Source organism: Vespa velutina, chromosome 14 (assembly GCF_912470025.1).
Source record: "Vespa velutina chromosome 14, iVesVel2.1, whole genome shotgun sequence".
NCBI classification, from domain to species: domain Eukaryota; kingdom Metazoa; phylum Arthropoda; class Insecta; order Hymenoptera; family Vespidae; genus Vespa; species Vespa velutina.
In genome coordinates, this window is record NC_062201.1 from 5265496 (window position 1) to 5274846 (window position 9351).

The window sequence follows — 9351 nt, forward strand, 5'->3', positions numbered from 1 at the left end:
ATTCACTAAAGCTCTTTCCGCTCCAGATATTTCAACGAAAGAGAGCGTGTTCCTACTGGAGTGTAGATGGTTTGTGAATTACGCCATGTCCCGCGGAGAATGCGAATAGTGTGGAAATTGTACCGAAACGATAATCCAAAGCCGAAATATACATATAGAGTAGATATAGGTATATCTATGTTTTACGTACGTGGTTGCATAAGCACCAAACATAGCATTCACAGTATATAGTACTAATTCCTTGTAACGATAAAATACGTTTCTCCCTCTTGCTCTCCCTCCCTCCCTCCCTCCCTCCCTCTCAATCTTCTGCCACCAGACGCCAAAGTTTATTTCGTAGGACCGCGTATACGGTGAGCTAGGGAAGGAGGAAGATAGATAGAGTTTATCGCGAAAAGCGCGTCTCCGGACGCGACAAGCGTGTCTTCGAGTAGTACGAAAAGTTCAACGTATCCGCGACTCGGCGCAGGAAGACCAAATTTCCGCGGAAAACTTTCCATCCAGGCTGGTGCCCCGCGGTAAATGTGGCCAACTTGGTTTCCCCCTCTCGCCCTGCTTTCCTCTTCATTTCCATAATACCAGCCAACGTCACTTAACCTCCATGAGGGTACTAACGCGCTTTAAACAGAGAACGTTCAGTAGAAGCCCAAAGAATTGCATCGTTCTTATTGTCATCTTTCTGTTTCTTTCTTTCACTCTCGAACCACGTTTGTCTTCATTCGAGTTTGCCGGAAAAGAAGAGAGAAAGATAGAGTAAGTGTCTATCGAAAAACAAGAGAATAAAAGGTGCTAAGAGAAATGGGAGTATTAGAATCAACGGTAACGGATACAAATAGCGAGAGGTGAACGTATTTTGTTAAGGATAAAGGTTTGGTAGAGGTCTACTTTTTCCTCTATTTTATTACACCTCTATAATATAATACATAATGATATCTATTATAGCGTATGCCGAAATTTTTCTAGACGTTGAGAAAGAGTATGGAAAGTTTGGTACTATTTGAAAAAAAGTCATGGTTGCTTGTCAAATTTTTGTGAAGGTCTCGTATGAAATCACCATAAACGAACATTCGAATGTACAAGGGGATCTGTTGAATAGATCGAAAGTACGAGCGACTTTCAAATTCTCGTCACTCGATCTTTTTTATCGAACATCGCATTATTAACGGAGAACGAGCACCATCGATTTTACGTCGATGGTGTATAGTCGGGAGCGAACGCGAGAGATATAAGCGCGCTTGCCGTTAACAAGCCATACTACTTTTTTTCCAAAATTTTTCCCACAGCACAGTTGTCCGTTCGTCGCGATAAGAATTCCAACATAAATCGATTTGAGTGAGAGGAGAGAGAGAGAGATAGGACGAACCAGTTGGATTATCGAGTTCGGCAGGAGCAAGGAGGAGGGCGTGACTCTGATAAAATTCTGTCATTTTTATCGATCGGTCGTTTGCAGATTCGTTAAAAAATGAGCTCTCGGTCGTTCGCTCGTGATTTGCTCTTCTGCACGACAGAAAAATTGCTCGTACGATGACAAGGAAGTTGTCTCTCCCGTGGCTGTCGCACGTTTTCTTCTTTATTTTTCTATCCGAACGTTCAAATCCCGAGATAGAAAAGTTACGATAAACTCAGTCGGATTCATGATGTGATATTCATGATGGAATTCGAGCAAAAAATATTCGATTTATTTGGGATATTCCGTAGCCGATTATGAAAGGAAGTAAATTACCGATCTCGGAAGGATGATGGTGATCAGCTCGGAACGACGTCTTTCCGAAGGGATCGCGATTTGTGCCCCCATTTTCTAGCTCGTTGCGCTTTTTGCGAGAGAAACTCGCAAATGATTTTGCGCGCGTCTTTTTATATCTGCTTTGAGAAAGACAAAGATGGAGGACAAAAAACCGTCGTCGGCGAATGGAACGCGTTGGTGCTAATTACGATTATGCCGGACATTCCATGGACAGTAGCTTGTCCCGTCTCTCCCCGTTAACCTCGTTGGAAAAGAATAAGAGGGAATGTAAATTATCGCGAGAAATTAGCCTGAACCTGTGCTCGCGCGAAAATCTTATGGAAATGCAAAACTAAAACGGTCTTTCCTGGGGAACGCTCGACTTCCGTGGAATTCGCTGTTCGCGTAAATTTCTGTTGGAAAGGGGAAGAAAGGGATGAGCTCGAAAGTAGAAGGTCAGTGTTCTCGAGGCACGCGCGCCTCCAGAATCGTGAAGGGCAAAAGGACCAGCTCCTCGAAGGGATGGGGTTGGTCGGACATTAGAATTCATGCGGAGACATTTGCGGTCCGGCTCCTAACGACCGACCGTAAAAAGCGAACCGAAGCCGCCAAGTGGAAGGCAAAAGAGAAACGTCGAGAGCTACGTGAAACGTGGGAAGTAGGAAGGAGAAGAAAAAGGGAGGAACGACGTATAATAGATGGTATAACGAATCGTTGGTACTATCTTCGGTCTTAATAATAAAAACAGATTCTGTCGTTATAGTTTTGAACGAAAAGTAAGAAAATTGTCCATCAAACGCGTGCGATTACGTTCTAAATATTAATACGCGCCGAACGTAAGATCGTTCGTAGATACCTGCGTATATTTCAAAGAAGAAGGCGTCTACTTTACTAGAATCGCCTTTCATACTATCATTTTTTTTTTACGTCGAAAATGCATCAATCACTATCGTTAAGTAACCAATAACGAAACGTTCACGGATTATACGAATAGAAAAAAGAAAAAAGAAAAAAGAAAAAAGAAAAAAAAAGAAAAAGAAAAAGAAACACGTTCGGAGAAATCAAGAAAATACGAAAGGAATCGGGAGAGGAAAGGATCGATTTTAACAAGTTTAACAAACGTGCTCTCGTTAACTTTCAAATCGCGTTATGGTCATAAATTAGCCGTCAAACGGGACGTAGGAAGATGGCGAATTGTCGGTGATTAGTTACGGAAGATGGAGCCTTTATTCTCGGAAGCCCAGCTCGATGCCTTTCGAAAGAGCAAAGGTAAACTTTCCGCGGACTTTAGTAACTGGATGGAAGTTCGGACAGAAGATAATATCCTTCCTACACGATATTCTTAATAACCTGTCTGCTTCGTCGTGTACGGATTAATATCGAGTCTTCAATGGAGATTAATATCCTCTAAATCTTTGGATTAATGTAATATATAAATATATACCTACGTAAATGCATAATATATATATATAGACATATAATAGACATATAAATATATAGACATTTCTCTCTTCCATTTTTATACAAGCGATAATTAATGCAAGTAATCGCGAGTTTCACTCTTCAGAAGAACCTCTTTTTTTAATCCATTTAAAACGCCATCACAGATTAATGCTCATTCCAGATCGAAGGGAACGGTAAAAAGGTATACTTTGTTAATAGGATATTATCGATTTAGCTCGACTTTGCACTAGCCCTATTTTCTTCGTGAAGCGAACGAAATGATTGGACTCACTTAACGTAATTAACCGTTTTAAAAGCGAGAGGCACGCCCTTATCGATAGCTTTACAGGAGCGATTGGACTCTCGCTTTTTAAAGCGAGCTAGCTTTAACTTTGCTTTGGATACCTATTCCAAGCTTCGTCGACGTTCCCCCGAGACGAAAGCTTCGGCATGGCCGACTCTTCTTTTCTCACGAAAAGCTCCGTTTATTAATGCCGATGAAAATTGATCACCGAACAAGGTGAGCACTCTTCAATCATCAATATTAATTAGTCCGTCACAGACTTGGTACAAATTAAGAAAGTTTGCGAGCGATAAAAAATTGGCCTCCCTAGAAAAGCGCGAGAGAGTGAGAGGGAGAAAAAAGAAATAGAGAAATATTGGATTCGTTGACGTTACCGATTATGCTCTAAAATCGAATGAAGAAAGAAGGTTGATTATTGAGAGTCAATAATTGAACTTTGAGAGTCGTAAGCTCGATGTTCAGCTCAACTTCGTATCGATCGCAAGGCAAGGTACAACTTTGAATTTCTGCGATGGATAGGTCCGTTCTGTTCCTTTGAGAGTGCTTTAAAGAGAAAGAGAGATAAATGCATATTTAAGTATCGATCGGTTCTAGAGACCGCAACGAGTCTCTATGATCTACTCTCTCTCTCTCTCTCTCTCTCTCTCTCTCTCTCTCTCTCTTTTCTCGAACGATTTACGTGACGATCGCTCGCCAATTTTACGGTCTATCCATAGTTTATCCAAATCCCTCTCGGGTAATACCTACCTTCGACCACCTCGATACTCCCACGGGAGATGTCGAAAATGTGTGGGAAAGTGGGAGGGAAAAAAGGAATAGGAAATACGAGGAAATGGCGCAATGTTTAAGTAAACGATTATATTGTCTCGCGGAAAATTGTGTGTGTATAGATGCATATAGGCTTTATAAAGTATCAGGAACGATATCGCGAGGAAATACAATGATCGATCTTTAACATCTCGATGGTATCTACGTGTCTATGGAACGTAAAATACGCATTCTCGTGTTTCATCTAATCCTCTCTCTCTCTCTCTCTCTCTCTCTCTCCATACTCCTGTTATATCGCAATTGAAGTAATATTGGCATTCTTGGAGCATCGATACTATCTATCTGTTTATTCGCGTCTACGTTTCATCGCGATTGCACGGTAAGATATTTGTAGCGAAAAGGAAAAAGAGACGAGTACCTGTGCGAGAGAGTTTCTCGGAACGATATTACGATTAACAATAAATCGGGAGAAAAACCAATCGAATCTAATTATCCTTTCGTTCTGACGCTTGAGCCTGAAATCTCTCCCCCTCTCTCACACTTTTTTTCTCTTTTTCCCTCGCGTTTTCTCGAAAGCAAAGAGGTAGCTTGTGAACTTTTAAATGGCACGAAGAAAGAAAAGAACCACGGCGACTTGCAATCTAATTCGAAAGTTTTAAATCGAAAGCGTAACGACTACGGCTCATAGTTTCTCCATCCAAAGATATTTTCTTTAAAAATGTACGCAACGTCTCCGAGTCACGATACGCGTACTATCCTCGTCTTTTTCTCTATTATCTATTTTCATTTCTTTCCTCTATTATCGAGTCTATTTTCGAGCGCGAGATATATTAGAACGTTCTATAATTCTTGTTTGGCTCTTTGGAAAGAAGTAGTTTTTTTCCCTCGCTGAAAAATCACATCAAAGATGCTATATCCACGGAAAGTGGTACGCTCGTCTTAACGGAACGTAATAGTCATCTATCAACTTTCGGTGCATATCGTATAATATCCTGTAGGGGATCCTATGGCTATGCGGTAACTTTCTCTGGCCAGTACCAGAAATCTCGACGTCTGGAAACTGCAAAAGAGAGAGAGAGAGAGAGAGAGAGAGAGAGAGAGAGAGAGAGAAGGAATGTATATGAGGTGCCAGGTTGCCAGCACGCCATCCAGCCAGCCAGGGCCGGCATAAATCTGCCGAGGGCTCCCGAGGGTATTTCCAGCTTTTTTCTCCCCTGAATACCCTTTCCACGCTACCCTCTACATAGTCGTCGCTTTTCGCAGCGCCAGTCATCGTCCTCGTCCTTCGTCCTTCCACCATCCTTTTTCTAACTCGGCTCTTTCGCTCTCTTTTCTCTTTTCTTCCTTCTACCACAATATTCTCGTGCCTCCCTCTCCCCGCGGCCACCGCTCTCTATCTTTCTATATACGTATATCCTCCTGGCTTTTTATCTTCTTTCCCTTTTCTCTCTTTCCTACTATCTCATTCCCAGCCCACCTCCCCACATCCCCCCCCCCCCTCTCTCTCTCTCTCTCTCTCTCTCTCTCTCTCTCTCTCTCCCTCCCTCCTACTTTCTTTTGTACTTTTTATGCGAAAGAACAATGTTAAATAAAAGATAAAAAGAGATACAAATAATATAAACGTTTAAGAGGAAAGCATTAACGAATGGTACTCGAACGTCAGTGAAAATCCAGGAGAATACTCCTTGGGAAGAATGAGTTACGATATCGTCCCGAAGAAATGAAAGAATAGAAATAAAATAGAGCGCTAGAGCGAGAGAAAAGCCAAGGGAGTTGCCAACGAGAAGGGCAGTCATCGTTTAGCTGGAGCATCCGGTGAAAGCAATTTAAGCAGCGCGCGTTTCGACAATAGATTTAGCAGGTAGTAAACGCGACCAGCTATGGGATTATAACAGTAGTGGCCTCTGGCTTTGAGGGTTGTAAGGGGGGAACAGCTAGCATTAATACAATTAGCGCAGCTTTGCTAAGTACCGTAACGCGCCACGATCTCCATATCCGTTGGACTTGGCCCAAATACTCACGGATGTCGCTTACGGATCCGCCCAACGTTACAAATACACCCCTTGTCGATCGATGTTATCGTCTTATCTGATAGCAAACTGCGCTCTAATAATACCCTTAATGATATATAATCGATTTCGACACGATCGATAACACCGACTAACAATAAGATATTTGAGATTGAGACGATTATAATTATCATGTAACAATGATAAATGAAGTAGAACGGAATAGACGTAGATCGAGTTAGAACGGTACGATTATTACAGCGAATTCGTGATCGAACGAGGATACTCGTTCGGAGACTCGTCGGAAATGTTTTCAAACCCGAATGCACGTCGACATGAGACAAAGAAAGATTTCACCGGTCGAAGATCAAAGATATCTAACCCCTTGGGTTGAGTTGCGTCGTTGAAATTGTTATCGACGTTTCACGCCTATTCATAAAAGACGCGCAAGAGAAGGGACAGGTGCACGATCGCGAACGTTATCAGCTTCGGCGAGAGAACGAACGAAGCAATCTCGTGACGACCTCGTTATATGGAAGGAATACCTCGGGAGTATACGCAAAAGCGAAGGGGTCGAAGACCGATAAAGATGCGCTCTCGTCATATTCAATCGCGTTCCATTTACTTTCCGTCTTGATATCCAACCTATCCCCTTTTCTTTTTCTTTCGTTAACCAATATGTCCGGAATGGAGAATAATTTTGTTTTATAAATTCGCTCTATCAACATAATGATATTTTCAAAAGATACCAAATTAATTCAATAAAATGTCCAATCGCCTCTCTTGCCAATGTTCTTCTCAATAAAGAATTCATATCGATCCGTTTTATCTTTTATTTTTAGCTTTACGATGATAAATGCATGCCTTCGTTAATGCTACATTCTCTCGAAAGATTATTCTTCCAATAAACGATTACGAAAAGGATAATGCCCTTGACAACGCTTTTATTTTCTCCAATGGTTATTCAACGAGTACTCGCCAATGTTGTTTCGCGTATGAAGTTTAAAGCGTTAATATGATCAATACTACGACAAAGGTACGACTTTAATCGATATTTTATTACAAATAATATATATGATTCATACGACGACAAACTTTTTTTTATTTTTTGGGTATTATTTAGCGGAATGTTGACGGATACGATCAAAGTTTCATATCGATCACGTTTGGCACTATAACGAGATGCATTGCAATTTATTATTAATTTGCAAAGGACTTTTTCCGTTTCCATTTCTTTCCCGTCTCCGCGTTACGTCTCGTATACCTACTCACGTAGGTGAGAAAAGAAAAAGGACGCATAGATATGAATCTCCGTTAGAGGTAAATAGAAGGAAACATTGGTTATTTCGCAATGGACAGATTCGTGGAGGACTCAATAGTCCTCTGTGCGTCGAAGCCCGCTTTCCGGCACGTACCGTCGCGTCTCGGCTATTGTTGATAACTCGGCCATTGGCGCATTTCTGACATTCCCTCGGGTTCTTCCTACCTGATATCGGGAACAAAACGTTCTGAAATCGATTTTCACAGTGCGCGATGAGACGCAAAAATGAGTCTTCCTTGTATAGACCTCGCTCGTGCCGAACAAAGACGAAGACCGTGTTTCGTTCTTTTTTTCGATTAAAAAAAGAAAAAAAGAAAAGAGAGAGAGAGAGAGAGAGAGAGAGAGAGAGAGAGAGATTACTATCGTCGAACGACCGCAACGTTGCAAACGTTGCAGATACAATCCATTCCAATGAATCTGCGAGTAATTTCAAGATAACATACTGGACTAGACCTTTATTATCTCCCTAATCGTAGGTATACGCTGTCATTTTCACCTCGTACAAAAAGCTCCGTTTTGCCGGGATCACGTGAAATTCTTTTTACTCACTCAGACGGGAAAGTTTATAGGCGTCCGCTGTGTTAATAACGTCAACGAAGGCTTGTAGCTCAAACTTTCGAATGGTTGTGTTCTTGTTGTGGTTGAACATGGCGAACCTGAAGGCAGACTGGATCTCGTCCGTACCTTGTTCGAAAATGGCACCTGCAAGCAAAAGTACAATATAACTTTAATAAATATATATATATATATATATATATATATATATATATATATATATAAAAAGACGTTCCATTTCGATACGTAGGCTCGGCTAAATAATGAAAGAACACGATTAAGACGACGCATCGCGTACTGTCACGTCGGATAACAGACGTCGAATCGTGAAATCAATCGAGTATGATGATTCGGGTCAGCGTTTGGTGTGTATCGGATGTCCCCAGTTATATCGCTCCGTTTACCGATAGCCCTACATACGATGTACCTACGCAGTCCGACGTCTGCTCGATCACCGACGCCGCACGAGCCTGCTGTAATTACGATCGAGCCATTCGACGTTAATAGTTGGGTACTAATGCGTACCGATATCAAGCTTCGTAACGCGGCAATCGCGTTAGATACGCATAAGCCCCCAAGATGCTTTTATCCTACGTTTATCCTATGTACGCGCTGACCTAACTTTGTTTTATTTCTTCGATCTACATGCCTACGTATAGACCGATGTATATTCATCATTTTAGATAGTCCACAGCTGAATGATTGCCGACCAATGATCGAATGAGAAGTGTTGATTTTTTAATAGGCCGAATCCAATTCACATGATAAAAGTTGCGAAATTATTTTCATAACAATTTTCAAAGTTGCAAACGCCGGACACGTTCTCCAGCGAAGACCTTTATCCTCATTCTTCCTCTATTTGTTTTTCTTGGAAAAACGTTGCCTGTTAGAGCCAACGGAGAGAAATTTCCGCGCTGCCGACGAAAATATACATTCTCAAACGTTATGCGATATTATTGCCCTATTCTCTCGACTACTATAGCTTCCTTTTCCTTCTCTTCTCTCCGTCTCAATTTTCCTTCAATTTTATTTCAATGGCCAAAGTCTCGCAGACGAAACAGGTACGCACGTCTAATAAAGAATTTTAACTATTTTCATTCCTGAACAATAAAGCGTATTTGAAAACGAAAAACAAAAACCAACTTGAAATTAGATTCAAAAGCCGCAGATGCTTTAGCAGAATGTACCGTCGTTTCGGATTATTTTGAGAATAAGATGAAAATCGATA

General features: G+C 41.4%; 1 protein-coding gene across 6 annotated transcripts in view; it reads right to left on the reverse strand.

The window, feature by feature from the left end:
* Positions 1–9351, reverse strand: part of LOC124954070 (glutamate receptor 1) — a 131242-nt gene that overhangs the window by 47347 nt on the left and 74544 nt on the right. For 4 of the 6 annotated variants that reach the window (XM_047506378.1, XM_047506379.1, XM_047506382.1 and 1 more), the window contains one exon: positions 8118–8270. The exons of 1 other annotated variant lie outside the window; for it this stretch is intronic. In XM_047506378.1, coding sequence (XP_047362334.1) covers positions 8118–8270 — 153 coding nt within the window. Of the gene's footprint in view, positions 1–8117; positions 8271–9351 lie in introns of those variants that run through there. One more of the 6 variants, XM_047506384.1, reaches the window with a different exon arrangement.